The sequence below is a fragment of the Lepidothrix coronata genome, unplaced genomic scaffold, assembly GCF_001604755.1.
Source record: "Lepidothrix coronata isolate B3197 unplaced genomic scaffold, Lepidothrix_coronata-1.0 Scaffold116, whole genome shotgun sequence".
NCBI classification, from domain to species: Eukaryota; Metazoa; Chordata; class Aves; order Passeriformes; family Pipridae; genus Lepidothrix; species Lepidothrix coronata.
In genome coordinates, this window is record NW_016690296.1 from 1,644,109 (window position 1) to 1,661,206 (window position 17,098).

Genomic DNA, 17,098 nt, shown 5'->3' on the forward strand with positions numbered 1-17,098 from the left:
CTCTGACAATAATAATGCTTTTAACTACTTTATTAAAATCATTGTGCTGTAATATTTACTGACCTTGAAAACTCTTTGATGACCTTTGCTCTTCTGTTTCGTTCTTACTTTGCAAAGTTTGGAAGGCTGGGTTTCCATGTTACACCTGGAAAACTGAAAGAGAGACCAGCAGGATGTAAGAGTTTGGGAGATAACTCCTGAAATACTGTGTAAATCTTGGGAGTACCAAATCAAGAAGAGCATATTGAAATTAGAGAGTGAGGCTGTAGCTGATGAATAATGCTTTCCCTTTTCTTCCTACATGCTGTTTTCTTGTTTGTACTAATTTAGTGCAAGTACAGGAATGCTGGCAGCCAGTATTGTCACTGTCTGAGAAATGAGTCAGACTTTGGAGGAATCTAAGATCAAGTTGTCTGATGTGGAATAGGCTTCCTCTAACTTCTTTCTGTCTTTCTAGATTTATTTTCTTTTGTATTTCTGCTGATTTTGAAACATGACTGAAATGCTGTGTATGTGCTTGAGCTGACCTATAGGAACATAGTCCTAATAGTTGCTGTTCACCCTATGAATGGAGCAGTGGCAAGGGCACAAGAGACCTGAAATTCATTCCTGGCTGTGTCCCAGGTTTCCTGAATGATCAGTGTGTATCCCTTTATTTTTCTATCCCATGACTCAAGGAGTAAACCAGTATTTAATTGCTGGTCATCTTCATGAGGAAAAGCATGGAGTTTGCATGCTATCTTTAATCTTTAAATGGTAATAAAATATCTGTTACTGCTTTGTCATATATGAAGAGCTGTTTTTAACTAGCAAAACTAATTAAACAGACATATACCTCTAAAAATACTTATATTGTTATATTAAATTTCTATGCCCAGGTTGTGTTTTCTACAGATATGTTTATATGGTGATTTGCTTTTTTTCAGGCTCTCCTTGACACTCAGAATCTTTTGAGAGCCCAGATTACAAATTTTACTTTCAACCTGGGATTTTCAGGGAAGTTTTATCACACAGGTAAGAATAAAGTACTAAAATCCCTTTCATTTTGATGGTGTTCTTTTTAATCTGAGAACAGTAGGAAGGATGGAGACTAAAGGTCTTAGTAAGGTGTGATTTCTGCATTAGGTGCCAGTGTGGAGCAGATTCAGTTCCTCCTCCCCTTTGTTAAAATTTAGTTCCTTTCAGCCCCTTGTTGACTGGTGAATTCCACCAATCACATGAGATTTTCCATTGATTTCACTGAGAATCTGTTGAGCTACCACAGTTCGTCCTTTTGGATACTGTGGAGGTACAGCAATGTATATTATCCATTAAAATAATTTTGTGCTTAAACCACTGTAGGAATAGGTAGAAGGTATTAAAATAGGATGTGAGCCCAGCAGAATGGTCTGTCTGTCAACTCTGTCACCAGTGCCTCAGCAGGCAGTAGTTTAAATGGACACATTTTATTATGTTCATACCATTCTTATATTTTCAAACATGCATAAGATTATAATAGAAGCAGAGACTTTACTTCTGAGCTATTTTTTTTTTCCTCTTGCAGGGACTGAGGAGGAGGATGAAGGTGATGACCTGCTGCTGAGATCAGTGGATGAGTTCTGGTGGTTTCCCCACATGTGGAGTCACATGCAGCCCCATCTCTTCCACAACGAGTCCTCGCTGGTGGAGCAGATGATCCTCAACAAAAAATTTGCCTTAGTGAGTTATATTTTTGCATTTTGTCTTTAATTTAGGTCCTCAGAAACCATTATTCCTACTTTGTTGGAAAATCAATCCGTGTAAAATTCGGTTTAGCCTCAGTGAATTGGGGAATAAGGAAGTTTTGTTAAAGTGCTTTTTGCAATCACTCTCTTGTGCTATGAAAATTCTATTTCTCAACAGTTCATATTTCCTTCTCAATTAAAGTTTGATTTGGCTTTCTGAAAAAAAGTTATAGAAAAATTCTTTCAGAATGAAGAATTAATATGTTCCTATCTTGGAAAGTCAATATAGATAAACGATACTCTATTCTAGTATTTTTCTATAGAAAATTTTGTCCAAATAACCCGTTGTTTAGATTAGAAAAAAAAATGCAATTTTCTGAAAGAATAAATGCTCCATCAAAACATGTCAAATGACTTTATGAAACCACTGCATGTTAGGATTAGTTACACGTGCCACATTTTCAAAGATGATTTTCTGCAGTGATACCTAATAACATCTTATATATTCCCTTTGGATCAGCTTCATATAAACTTGTTTTGTAAAGCATTGCCTTTACTAATTATTTTTTCACAACAAAACTCTGAAGAAAAGGTTTCAGTGGGAATACAAGACAAAGTAAAACCAGGTTTTAGGTCTGAGGATACCAGAGAAACAGGCTACAGTTACTTTCATACAGCAAAAGAAAACCAAAATGCCAAACATAATAGATGTTATTTATCTGAAGAAGTGGTTTAATGTAAAGACCTTAAAATGTCTTACATCAGAATATCCCAGCAAACATAACTTATTTGCTGAATTACATCTGTTTTTCCAACATCCTAATTTTACTTCTTCCTTTTCAAAATGCACTGGTTGCTCTTTAGTTGGCAGGTAAAGACTTTGTTCCTGGAAAGAGCAGGGGAATTTGAAATGCCAGAACAAAAGAGAGTGCACTTATGGCCATGTGTCAGTGAGTGTGGGAGGACAGTATAGACCTGAATATCAAGCAGTTAGTGTTTGTATTTGAAAACTTTGCTTTTAAGTAAGGTACATGCTTTCTTTCAAGATTTTACCAACTTGACTGAAAATTGTAGTTGTACTGAGTACAGGCCAGCTCAATTTTAATGTTTCTTTTCAAGAAAGCATTCCAGTAAGGGTTAGATTCAGGAAAATTTAAAAATCCTGTGCCCACATTTCCCCTTTTAATACAATTCTGTGTGCTGTTCCAAGCTCCACTGGAAATGAGTTCTTGTGGTTCTGGTGTGACCTAAGGCATCCTCTGGGATTAGTCTGCAGTATGTAAGCATTAAAGGATGTTATTATTATGCATATTCAACCCTGGTTTACATAACTCCATGAATTTCCATGTTCTTCACTACTTCCAATGCTCTTAATATGCACCCATTTTTCTTTGAGATAAGACTCAGAGTCCTTTCATATTTCTTAGTAACTACTTTATTCAGAGGAAGAGATCCAAGTGTCAACCCACTCTTTGCACACAAAGTATGATTACAAAAAAATGCTGAAGATGACCATATGAATACAACCAATATAAAAAACTCCAAAACAGAATTCAAAGGCAGCGCGAGGGCAGCCTTCCTAAATCATGGCAACACAATGACATCTTATGGCCTGTGCATTCTGCTAATCAGACTGTCAAAGAAAGATCTTCTGTCCCCTCTTCCTTTGCAAAGTAACCTGAAAGAAAATACATTAAAAATGAAGAGAAGGTAGTAGCAGCAAGGTGAGTATGTAAACAAGATAAATGACGGAGTCTGCAAAAACAGGAAATGTACTACAAAAGGGTTTACTGCACAACATCTGCCTGTGGAATGTCACAAGTGGTTATCTTTTATCCTTTTTTAAAATGACACTGAAATCGTTAAGCTGGTTTTTGAATATGCTTTTGTGTTTTGAGTGGACTACAGGGGACACGCCGTGACTGAAATTCAGCTCCTCATCCAAGTAATTGTGAAGGGACATGCAGTGGAAATCACACTTGTGTAATAGCAACTGCCAGATGCTACCTCTTGTGTGGAACACGTGCCATTTTCTCTCTGAATTCTCTTCCATCTCCCTTCCAGATCAGCATCCTTTGATATTACTCTTATTTGCATTTCAGACCTGTTCTTGATCTCTCATAAAAAAAGGATCTGAGAACTACCAAAACATCGAACTTTTAAAGTTTTTGAAAGCAGCCATTGTTCTGTTATGTTTCAGGAACATGGTATTCCAACTGACTTGGGCTATGCAGTGGCTCCACACCATTCTGGAGTGTATCCAGTACATGTTCAGCTTTATGATGCCTGGAAAAAGGTCTGGAACATCAGAGTTACCAGCACAGAAGAATACCCACATCTGAAGCCTGCAAGGTACAGACGAGGCTTCATCCACAAAAACATCATGGTGAGTTGGATTGATGATGTTCACGTTGTACTCTGCCATTTTATGAACAGTTTATTTTTAAGTGGAAAAGCACAGTATCCTGAAAGTTCACATTGTGAGAAGCACATATTGCTCTGCATAAGTAGCAAGATATATCTGACAGTGCCTTGTTAATTAAAATGAGTCTGTTGCTGATGATGTTACTGCTGATGAAGGTGGCATCCAGGCACCCCGCTGTCAACAGTTTACAGGCTGTTCGCTCCTCTAGTCCTACTGTTAATGCTGGTTCAGAGATCTCAAGGAAAAAATCAGCTTGGCATGGTTCAACAGAATAGGATGGGTTAGGTTTCTCTCAGGTTTTTGGGAATTACATCATTCACAGCCCCCTTTGCCAAGGGAAGGGGTTGTACACAACCGGCACGGAAGGCGTTGTGCTGCTGCCATCTGGTCACTGGGGCGGAGGCTATTTCAGATTCACATCCTGTCATTATTATCTCAGAAGTGTTTCTAAACAGCTTTCCAAAATACTTGGGGACATGTTCTCGAGTAACTTTCTTTTGGAGCATGTGGGAAGAGCGGTGAACAGGCAGGATCTGGGGGGTGTGCTGTGTTATACCTCTGGCTGCAACAAGCAGTTTTGGAGGGTCAGCTACCTTACCACAATATTGCCCCTTAGAACAGAATTCTGGTATTGTTCTAAAGTTGCCATGGATACCACTTTGCTTAGCTAAATAGTAATATTTTAAAGTTTTGATCTATTTTTGGGTGAAGCAAATTAAAAATGGTCTCCAGAAATCCAGGAACAAAATTGACACCGTACAGGTCTGAGCTACAGTTTGTTCTCCTCAGAGCAATCCCTGCATGTAAAATAATGTTCATGGATGTGCTCAGGGAGAATGAAGCATTTGGGGAAGATGGATTGACTCGGAATCTCCAAAAATCTCTTTCATGAATATTTGTAAAAACACGTCATTTGAGTCTCACATAATGAGATTTAATACAAGGACACTGTGGCCAAAATCTGTTTCCAAGAACAGTCATATAAAACCACCTGTTTGGGGAGTCTCAAGCTTTCAGTTCTCCTGGGCAAATGCATTAATATTTTACATCTGCAGGCTTATAGTAATGAATACATTCAGTAATAAAATCAGTGTGTAAGATTTGCCAGAGCATCTCCCAGCCAGTACAGCTTCATTCCCTGCCTCTGTGAAGAACTGTGCTCATATTTCATCAGTGCAATCCAAAGGTTTTTTAAAAACATATGGAAGTTTATAGCAAATGTACAAATTCCATACATTTTCTGACAACACAGAATTTACAATCTGTGGTCACAGTATCCTTTACATTACAAAAAATGTTGAGAATTGAAATGCAAGAAATAAAAGAGTGTCTACAAAACCACAGCCTATGTCAAATAAGGCACTTTGTATTTTCAAAGCTAATCTGTCATAACCATCCCATTGTAAGAATTTTACATGAACACCCACACTCAGCTGTTTTCTGTAAGGGATAGACATAACTTAAATACTCTCCAGCAAATTATTTTCTGAAATAGATAGAAAATATTTTAAATTTCTGCTGGAAAACTTAACTGCATTTATTAGTTCTTCCTATTCAAAAGATTTGTTCTTGGAGTGTTTTTTAAAATAATTTTGTTTGTACTATTTTGTATTGCAACTGGTCTTCCCAAACTAGCACAGTTAATTGAGAAGGAAATCTTTCTTATGATGTGAAGATTGTTGGCTAAATTCCCCACATGTAAGTGTAGAATTATTGCTGCTGATGCCTGGGCCAAAATAAAAAAACAATTTACAACAAAGCCATCATTCAAATAAAAGTGGAACTAATTAATACAATATAGACTGATAATATTTCAGATTATGTTTGAAAATATCTTAAAATTTTAGAACTCATTGCTGACTACACTTCAAATACTTGGTTGTAGGATGAGGTGTTACAGACAAAGTAAATATGATGAATTTTTGGATGTTGTGATTTCGGTGTTAATAATTCAACTAGATTATCACTGACTTCTGACAAAGTTGAGATGCCAAGTCTACTCAGCAATTATCAGTTATGTGTTACTTATCTGGTATTTATTATCTCACTAAAAGTATAAACTCTTGAGTCTTTTTTAAATTATTTTTTTAATAAATTCAGGTGCTTCCTAGGCAAACTTGTGGCTTGTTCACCCACACCATTTTCTATAAAGAGTACCCTGGAGGTCCAAAGGAACTAGACAAAAGTATTCAAGGAGGAGAGTTGTTCTTCACAGTGGTTCTCAATCCAGTAAGTACAATGTCATTTTGAAATGTTTAAAAAAAATTAATTAAAGGAAAACACACATGTGGTCTCCTTTCTAGAGGATGGCAGGAGTCCCAGAGTATTGGTACCATAGCAGTGCTTGGGCAATTCATGGATTTTAACTGAAAGTTACTGGGCTTAGCAAATGAGATTTCGAGGAAGGCATAGGAACAGCATTTTGAGTCTGGACAGAATATATTCCATATTGAAGCACAGCCAGAAACTATTTTACAACAGTAGGGAAACAGCAGAATTTAATATGGGTACTTGAGGCATAAGCCTTTCAAATTAAAAGAATTAAGAGAGCGGAGGGGAGGCCAAGATAAGAGATGATACTGATACAATCATGATATTTCGATATTAATCAACTTTGATCGTCCCTGCCTGACATCCCTGAACGTGACTACAGTAATGTCTTTTTATACATTACAATTAGGTCTTTGAGTCATGCATTGCTATGTAGGCTGTGTGAACACCTAGTTCTGAAAATTGGGATATCCCCAATACAACACAGGCTAAAAAATAGAAATTTTAAATACATTATTTTCTAAATATAACTGTAAACGAATATTAGGCCAAAACCTGCCCAGGACCAATTGTTAAAATCCTTTTAGGGAGTCCCTTTGTAAAGATGATGCATATTTTAAATATCTGCTTATAAATAGTTTCTAAAGTTCTCAGCATTAGCCTGGAATGTAATAATTTGGAAGATTAGGGTTTGCACCTTTGTTGGTTTTATGTATTGCTTGTATTTTTTATATTGTAATTTGCAAGTCAGAATTAGATTTAGGCATTAAAAGGCAAAGATTTAGACATTAAAATGAAAACAAAGTAGCTTTAGGAGTCTGTGTAATTATGAAGCGGCATTTTGAACTTCATAAACTTTCCTGTATTCTCATTAAAACTGCTGGGATTTCTTAATGTGGAAACACTCAGCTTTTCAGGGGATGCAAAAATTCCCATATGAGACATTTTCTAAATGTTATTTTTCACTGACAGAAAACTAAGAATAGGAAACACTAACCCAGGAATCATTACAATGTCAGCTAAACAATATTCTGAACAACGAGAATTTCCAGAAATGGGTGTGAAGTCAATGTAAATCTTAACAAATCCCTTCATTATGTTTAATTTGGATGACTGATCTTAAGTGAACATAGTTTTTGAGGTGTAAGTTCCCAGGCTGAGACTTCAGTGAGTACCCTGCACTGAAAGAAGTGCCCCCAAGAAAGAGCAAAGCCCAAAAGTTCTCTCTGGTTTGGCTGTGCAATGGTAGTTTTTCACCAGAGAGGCTCTGCTTCCTTGTGGTGCTCCAGATCAACCACGATCTGCAGAATGAACCACAAAACCCCACAGTATATTTTGTATTTTGTGTGTCTGTCTTCTCTTCAAGATCCTGCTGACTGCAGCGGCCCTCAGGCAAGATCATGCTATATCAGGATCTTCCACAAAATGTTTTACGGGAGAGAAAAAAATAGCAAGTTTCAGCAGCCCTGTATTATTAGTATACTGGCATTATTTTCCCCTACATTATCAGTTGAATAATTAACTTACAGGGAGGTTGTGTGACTCGCACTGTTTTAGCCAGGGAATTCTGTAGCAAAGCCACAAGGAAAACATGCATTTTAGAAGTGTGTAGTGATGAGTATCTCACCCAGTCAGACAGATCTGTGTCTTTATTATCTCACATTGTTACTATTTTTCCTAGCACTGTACTGACTTCAAAACATTTTACCAAGTATTTTTCCAGATAGGCTTGTTAGAATCTTCAGTGACTTCAGATTGATCTCTCTCTATCTGCAGTATTCAGTGAAATTCTTGGATTAGTAAAACAAATTTCTGTTCAGTATCTCTTAAAATGAAATTGTACCAGTCTCCTAAGTATGTCTTGTAACTGGTGAAGGAAGTGAGCCGTTAAATTTTGAGCTTTGTATAACAATGAGGTGGGTATGGACCCTGGCATCGACCACGTCATTTCTTCTCAGGTGTGCTAGTAAATCTCTTTATCAATACTGGCCAAGGCTCTCTCAATAACTCTGATAACCCAGTCCTAAAATACCCTTTGAACTGTGGAAGATACAGACCGGGAGCTCTGCTGTCTTACAAAGATGAATATTTAAGGGGAACCAACAGTTCATGAAAAATTCCTATAGCTTTTCTACCCCTAAGAACAACAAACATAAAAGATTACAGTAATTGCATTACATGCACTTCCATGCACTTCCTTACAAGTACTGTGTGTCTGCAGGTGGAAAGTAAAGGGAAAATGCCCTGTGGAGAGGAATTTGGTGAAAGCCTTCGAACGGTTGACAGCCCAACAATGAAAGTAATGTGTAGCCAGCTGTGTGTTCTCCACATGGGTACAGCAGTGCTGCTCAAGAGGGAAGACTGTTAATGCTTTAAGCCCTTTGTCTGATTGATCTTAAAATAATTGTAATCTTTGTCTGCGCTCAGTTCTAAGTATTATTTTCTTCTTAATTTTTACCTCTCCCCAGTTGCAGTGAGTAGAGCTGTTATTAAGCTAATTGACTTGCAGCAAGGGAGAAATTATCTCCTTTAGCACTAAAAATGAGAGGGTTTGTGTGAGCATCAGCAGAACCTACTGTATCTTAATGTGACCCTGAACAAAATGAATACCCAGGCTTTGGCACTACGGAGGTAAAAACAAAAACAAAGGCATTCAGGCTCAAATCTTCCCTTTCTGTCTGTCCTGCTTGGCACAACCTCATATTTAATTGTACTGAGTGTGAGAAGCAGGAAAGATGGCTCAGTTTGACAAGCTTGAGTGAGAAAGGCATCGGTTTCATCTGCATCCTTCCTATCTGTTCTTCAAAACCCACCCATGAAAGCCAGACAGAGTCTGGTATTTTGTGGGTGGAATAGAAAAAAAACCACAAAAAAATCCTAAATGAACAGGCAGTATGGAAAGGCTGTGGAACAGACAGGATTAGCTATCTCATTGGAAGTGATTCCTTGTAACAATGTGCAGGAGATGCATCAAAGTTGTGGCCAGTAAGAGAACTTTGCCCTTCTGTGATCCTTAAAATAATCAAATGGAAAGCCTTGCACAAGTGGTTTATTCTATCACTGTGTCAGTCTAATGGAGCAAAACCAGCTGTTACTGAGCCTCTGAATACCTGAAAGATGTTCTGAGCAACTTGGAAACAGTATCAGGACTGCAAACAGAGTGTGCACAACGCCAAATTAATTGGAATATAAGTGTTCTGAGAGTTAGACGTACTCTTGTGGCCTGTAAACATTAGCTCAGTAGCTAAAAACTCAGCAATATACTGAACTGGTAATGCATCTGCTCCTAGTGCCTAGCTGAGCCCACGTAATTAATTGTCAGTCATAATTGAACTTCATTTTGGAGTGTTGTACATAACTTCATTGAGAGGCCTCAGTGCTGTCTTTTCGTGTTGTTGCACAGACTGGAGGGTGACACAGTGCCCGTGACTAAAGTACCTTGATGTCTGGTTTAATAATATGAATTTATTCAAGTTGGAATTGCCTGCAATAAATCTATATATGGTAAAAAAAAAATGAAGTATACACCCAGTATGTAATAAATGTTTATTATCAGTTTTTTCTTATACAAACTCTTCTAGTCACAGATTTAAAATGCCAGAATAATCTGTTTAACATCATCAGTATCCCGAAAGTCTCAGACCTCCCTCCATTTCCCTGGTGGGGAAGGAGTGCAGAAATTCTGGGGAGAAACTGGAAGGGGAAGGCAGAGTATAGGGAGGCACCTTGACTGCTCTGATTTGAAAATGTGCAAGAGCAGGAAAGGAGCTGCTGCCTAGAGCCAGATTTAGTCCCAAGCCATCATTTTAAAAGTTGTCTGCATTCCATTTCAGTTCCCTCATGAAAGATATTAAATCCTGTGGAGACTGTGCATTGAAGTGCAACCAAGATGATAGTTTGTGTATGAGGAACAGCAAAAAAGGGTGATCCTCCTGCACTGAGAGAAAGAAAATGCTGAGATGCCCTGAAAGAAATTATTTGAGAAGAGCGCTGGAAATAATAAAATCAAATGAGCTCTTTTTATCTGAAAGGGAGGTTAAAATGCTTGTTAGAGTAAATATAAATCCATTCACAGCTGCTTCCCTTTTGAAGAAGGAATAAAGAAATATGTGAAGCTCTGCTTGTATTTTACAGCATTTCCCAGAGGTGCAACAATATTGAACAAATAGTGTTATTTACTAGGTCTGGCCTTGTGAGATGCCCACAAAGGATTCCTTTGAAATCTCCTGATCGCTGGTTCTAAGAGAATAAATCTTCAGTAGTATAGTGGGTTGTTAGTTGCAGACAAAGAGTAATCACTCTCCCTAGTTAGAGCATGTTTGAATGAATCAGGGTGTGGTATGGTAGAGCAAAACAAAGCATCATAACTCAACGTGGAAGGCAAAAAATATCCATTATGTGTTGTCTTGGTGTGAAACAGCACCACCTGCACAGGGAGGTGGGTGGTGACACACCATCCCTCTCAGCTTCATCTGTTGCATTTTTGATGCCATATAGAAGTAAAGGAGACATTTTTTTTAATGTACAGTCACGTATTAGATCGTGTATTTGGTTACATTAGGTATGGACTTCTCTACAAGAGTCAGTCATTCAAGTTTTAAACTAGCATTTGATCATCTTTGTTATGAATAATTAACCATAAAGTTTTTGACATACAAAAACCCCCCTGTAAAATGGGAGCTAAGGTCTCTGATGTATTTTTCCCCTTCACTGGCACAGTTTTATATGCTAGAAATTATTTATGATGATATGTCCAATCAGTTTTTCAGCCTGCACTCTTGACATTCTTAAAATTACAGTGATATTCTCTTCAGGGGAAAAAAATAATACATATTTTCCCCAAACTAGCAATCTTTTGAACTGCTCTTGCTTTTTCTTTCATGGCAGTGCTGTAGCTGCTGGCAGGTGAGGAGTTGCCAGGAGGTGAATTGACATTAAAAATGTCAGAGGTCAGGCCAGGTGTAGGAAAGAAAGAGGCTGTCAAGAAAACAAGTTAACCTTTTTTATGGAAACCTGCTGATTGTACCTTTGTTGAGAACAACGTTGTCCTGTGGCTGGTCTGTTCCTGCTTTGAGAACTGAAATAAAAAAAAAAAAACTTGAAAAGGTTATACATTTGGTTACCTAAAGGGGAGGGGTTTTCAATCTCAGTCCTGTCTGCAGTAGATTCCAGTTTTTCATTCTTTTCTTCTTTTGTTTTTTTGAATTGAAGGCTGGAAGTCCTTTACAAAAGATTAACTTCAGTTCCTGAACTAATTTCAGAATTATGACCATGATAAGCCTTTCTTTTTTTAAAGTGGCTTACATCAGGTCTTACTTTAAATAGAAATTGCTCATTCATGGCATTAGCAGATTTATTTATAAAACGAGTCATGTTTCTAATTTTTTAGTGGAAATCAGTCTGGAGAGTTTATCTTGGGAGAGTTCTATTTTAAAAAGAACTTCAAAAAAGAACTCAGTGGTAGAGAGGTGAGGGTTGCAGATTTCAGTGTAAGACTTTCATCAGTGAAAAATTACCTTGGAAAATGGATCGTTGTACAAAACAGAGGTTTCAGTCTTGAGCCCATGTGAGACCATCCTTGCAGTCCATGTGTTCCTGCTCTGCTCATCAGCTCAGGTTTTAGGTGCACCCAAACACGCCCTTGCTATGAGAAACCTCCATGGAAGCACTGCTTCCATTGGGAGTGTGGAAGTGCAGTTGGATCCCGGGATGGAGCGAGGAGGGTGTCTCTGAGCATCACTTCCAGTGCTGGGAGAGTAAAAGTAAAATACCAGCAGCCTTAAAACTTGGGGATTTTTTTTTTATTTGGGAGTATTTTATGCACAATTATTTGGATGTACTCAATCGGGTTTCAGAGGGTTTCTTTGCTTTTTCTCTGTATGATTTGTCTGTCAGCCCAGTGCTTGCAGAGTGGCTTTGTAGAAGAGATGAGTTATTTATCCTGTAGAATTTACAGCTGGAGCAAAGAGATTTAAATCACAGCAATAGAGGTCAGCTGCCTCTTGGTTTCTGCCTTCTTTACTCTTCCAAGGAAACAGAAATCACATTGCATATGTATTCCACTTTAGTTAAACTTGCAAGCATTGTTTTTGCTCTATGCTCCATTAAGTAAATTTACTTAAAGATTATGTCAGTTTTGCCCAGCCCCAGGGTAGGATTGCACACCCTGGTGCTCACAGAGTTCATGGGACCTGTTCCAGCGTTTTCCTCAGTGATTGCATGGAGTTGACTTGAGAAGGAGGATGTAATTCAATGAAGAGCAAGGGTGGTAAGGTCTGTGTGAATGTGATCCAAGTCCTGCAGCAATAAATAAGAGCTAAAGGCAAATGAGATTTGTATTATCTGGAGTTGCACTGCCATCTAGTGATCCAGAGACTCAAGGTGTGCTGTCTTTATTTTGTCTCCTGCAGATCAGCATCTTCATGACACACTTGTCTAACTACGGAAACGACCGCCTGGGCTTGTACACCTTCGTCAATCTGGCCAACTTTGTTCATACCTGGACAAACCTCAGACTGCAAACCCTTCCTCCAGTTCAGCTGGCTCACAAGTATTTTGAACTATTCCCTGAGCAAAAGGACCCTCTCTGGCAGGTAGGCAGGTTTGCTGATTCAGAGATCAGAAAAAAAATTGTCTCGATGGCGTTTCTTGTGAAATTCTTTGTTTCGGTTTCTTGTAGAGAAAAGCATTCATATTTTTGGATTTACCAGTTGGTTCCTTAAAACAACTTATTGAAGCTTCGGTGTGTGATTGTGTTACCTGCCACTTGTAAAAGGCTGTGAAATGGATATGTATTAAGATGTATAATTAAAATTATCTGTAATTCATTTTATTTGTGATTGTACTTTTAAAAATGTGGGGAAAGGCAGGAAAGTGCATGTTGAGTTATTTCTCTTCTCCTTTTGGAACTAACAGCAGTGAAGCATTTGACAGAGAGGTGTATAGTCATATTCTAGCAGTTAAAGAAATGAACTTTTCTTCAAGTGTATAAAGAGGAAAGAGCATTAAGACCATGGATACCCTAATGCTAAACTGATTAACCGAGTAGAAATAGATTTAAATAGATTAGAATGTTATAGAAAAGGCTGAGAACTGCCCCAGGAAGAAGTTTGCCAAGAAGCTGTAGGTACCTGAGTCCTTGCAGTGATAATATGTAACCCAGATATCGTCTTCTTGAGGTGACTTGATAGAAATACTCTGAGGAGCAAACGTTATTAAATCAAACATTAAAATGTATTTCAGCTTGCTTACTCAGATGTTTTCCAGCCTTGGATATTGAATTGCCAACTTAGGATCTGAGATTGCAAATTTGTACTTAAATATGCATCTTGAAATTCATGCTGTTATTGAATAAAACATTGAACTAGGGGGGGAAATGTCAGAAATTTTGCATTATAGTAAGATAAAATGAATTTAAAAATGGAAATTAGCCTGTAGCCAAATTACTTGAAAAATTATAATTACTTAGAAAAGACATTTGTAAGTAACAGTGACTAAGGCATACTGAATATGGTGTATTTTGTCTATAATGCACATTAATCTGAGTACAGTTACATATTTTGAAGCCTAGAAAGGGTACATGAAGATAATTCCCTTCACCTCAGAGCAGTACTGCCAAACAACAGTGTCAAAAACTGTTTGCAAGTAGGATTTCCAAAACAAATTTAAACTGATTCAGTTGTAAAGCAGCAAATGAAAAGAAACAAGATTAATTTTAGGTACTGATTTGAACTGGAGGATCAGAATATGTATGTGTATGGAAAGCCTTAAATCATAATTAATTTACCCTTTTAGTTTAAGAACTGCAGCATGTGTAGTGTGGTAGCTGTTCTAGTAATGTAGAATTAAAAATCAGTGATTAGATAACTCATCAACGATTAAAAGTCTTTCTAACTTGTATATCATTGATATATTTGTACATGGGTGAAAAATTGGTAATTTATACCTAAAGGTAATTTAAGAACCTTCTCAGGTGTGATGACCAGTGAAATTCTGCGTTTTCTTCTCTGTTTCAGAATCCCTGTGATGACAAACGGCACAGAGATATCTGGTCTAAGGAAAAAACCTGTGATCGATTGCCAAAATTCTTGGTCGTAGGACCCCAGAAAACTGGTGAGATTTTATTGCATTTCAGCAAAATAGGCTGTGTGTCAGTTGAAATAATTTTACTCAGGCTGCTGCGTAGAGATCTTGATCATCTAACAGCATTTTTTAATTTTCAGGTATCACCCAAGGGTACTTTAATAACGTGAGTTACAACAACAGGACAGTAAACATAAATGAAATGCAGGGTTCAGGTGTGTGTCAGATTTTTGGGGCTTTCTGTCAAAATGAGTAACACTTTGTTGATGACAATAAGACAGACAAACTCTTGTCAAAGTGGAAAGAGGAGATGACAGGACAGACATTTTTCGAAGGGTTGGATTCTGAATTGCAAGTACTTATCTGTCCTGTAAGTGTCTTGTTTATAAAACCCTGTTATTTCTTGGCATTTATTTCAAGTCAGGAAGTTGCTAATGGACAGTTTGAATTGCAAGATTGCAGTAGCTTATAAATTAACTTAATGGTTAATTTTCTTCTCTGTAATCAGAAAATTGCATATGTGCTTCCTTTCATCTTCACCAGTCCCTAATAGCTCCTTGAGTGCAAGAGTTCTAAATTATTTTTTGTGACAGTCTCACTTAAACCAATAATTATTTTTAAAACACAGTTATTATAAGTGTGAAAACCAGATTTCAGGCATTGGCATTCCAGTTCTTTTGTTAACTATTTACAGTTATTTAAATGTCTTCCTTCTGAAAGCTCAGAAAGCACAGAATCTTAGGTGACATAAATCAGTATCCTCACTGAAATGAAATGGAATAAAGCTGGTTTAGTCCATCTGTGAGTATGATCTCCCAAAAAATGTGTGTGTGTGTATTTTTTTTTTAAATCTTGGACTTTTATCCTGTTTGCAGGTACCACAGCCTTGTATTTGTTCCTGATCATGCATCCTTCCATCATTAGTAACTCCCCCAGCCCAAAAACCTTTGAGGAGGTACAGTTCTTTAATAGAAATAACTACCACAGGGGGATTGATTGGTAAGATGGGTTATTAGTATAAATATACAAGTTTATATATTGTGAACAATACAAAAATGACATTACTGTTGGTAATGGTAACTGTGCATATATAGAGTGAGATAAGAAATAACCTTCGGTGAAATGAGAAAGAAGTGCAAGTGAAGAATAATCTTACTACAGAGTGTCATAAATGCATTAACTTTTATGAGGCTTTCTTGTATAAATCCATATATTAATATATGCAAAACAGTAACAAAATATGTTTTTCTCATTCTCACATGCTTTTGAAGTTGGGACAGTAATGGTTGTTAGTTGGATATATGGACACAAAAATTATGTTCCTGTTGTAAGTCTTATTTTTTATGAGAAAAAATATCAGGGAGAAGCATTTTTTCCCTTGAAATAAGATTCAGAAATAGTAATCATGTAAAAGGGGGGCAGGGGAAGCCTCTCAAAACGTTCTTTAAAATTCAAATAACTGGGAGGACGTGTCTCTGTAGGTTAGTAAGGGATGGTAATATAAAGCTCGTGTCCCTGCTGCCATGTTCTCCGTGGATACCAGGGAGTCACAGGCACAGCTCCACCAAAGTCACTGCTGATTTCTCCTCTTTCAGAAAGGGCTGCACTGTAAAGCACTACACGATGAGAAGCGGTAACGTGTCCTAGTGGCTGGGGAGCACCACTGAAGGATTATTGATTTTTTTGTCTTGTTTCTTTACCCCCAGTTTAAGGGAAAGTAGGTTTATTGCCTTTGACTTCATATTCATCCATAAAATTAACAGGGTGAGCACTGTTCTGTGGTCTCGGTGCAGACACGTCAGATCCAATTTGTTTGCCAGTTACTCGGTTTTCCGAGTTGTAATTGTTGCAGCAGATTTTTACTGGAAAGCGTGGCGAGTCAGCCAGTTACAGCCAGTTGAGAGGTACTGGATGAAGAACTGGGAATGGGAAGGCTGCCTTCTTGCTGCTGAGGCTTTTGGAGTCAGTGAAGATGACAGGCAAGCCAGGCGTAGCAGCTCCACACTGATGGAGACAGCCTAAGTACAGTGAGCCAGTTCTTCCACACAATCAAGATTTTCACCTTGCTGGAAGACCACTTCACTGCTTCTCTCGTTCCTCCTGCCATATCCACTTCCCTAACGTGCAGATGCAGTTTGGCTGCCAGACCTGTGCCAGATTGCCTTCATCTTAACATGGCACTGGTGCATAAAGCTCGTGGTGGTCTCAGCCTGTATAGACCAGGCGTGTCCTCTTGACAGGTTCTCCCCACAGCACCCACCTGTGCCCTGGGTGCCCCTCTCACCACTGCCAGGTTCTCACACTTGAGTCTTGGATCCTCACAACTACCCACTGGTGTAGCTGCTTAATTTTAGATTTGCGTTCTGTCTGCCAGACAAATCTCTCAGACTTTCTGGTCTGATAGTGTATTTTAATGCTGGCTTGTAATGAGCTTACTGAGTGGTAATTAGATAAAAGCTCTGTCCTCATTAGTCCATTAATTGGCCAGGATTCTTGTAAAAATCACGAATAACAATCAGTTCAATTTCTTTTGGGGTTGTGTAGATACAGCTTTATCCCTGACCCTAGCTGAGGCTTTGGCTGGGCTAGCTACAGAAGCAGAAGAGGTTCTTTCAGC

At 38.0% G+C, this 17,098-nt stretch overlaps 1 protein-coding gene across 18 annotated transcripts in view; it reads left to right on the forward strand.

Moving 5' to 3' along the window:
• Window positions 1-17,098, forward strand: part of LOC108502308 (bifunctional heparan sulfate N-deacetylase/N-sulfotransferase 3) — a 217,583-nt gene that overhangs the window by 185,710 nt on the left and 14,775 nt on the right. For all 18 annotated transcript variants that reach the window (XR_001876446.1, XR_001876441.1, XR_001876447.1 and 15 more), the window contains 7 exons: window positions 927-1,014; window positions 1,544-1,698; window positions 3,904-4,089; window positions 6,229-6,357; window positions 12,810-12,992; window positions 14,415-14,511; window positions 15,357-15,480. Coding sequence is in view for 10 of the 18 variants with exons in the window: in XM_017825143.1 (XP_017680632.1) it covers window positions 927-1,014; window positions 1,544-1,698; window positions 3,904-4,089; window positions 6,229-6,357; window positions 12,810-12,992; window positions 14,415-14,511; window positions 15,357-15,480 (962 nt within the window). In the remaining 8 variants the exon portion in view is untranslated. The remainder of the gene's footprint in view (window positions 1-926; window positions 1,015-1,543; window positions 1,699-3,903; window positions 4,090-6,228; window positions 6,358-12,809; window positions 12,993-14,414; window positions 14,512-15,356; window positions 15,481-17,098) is intronic.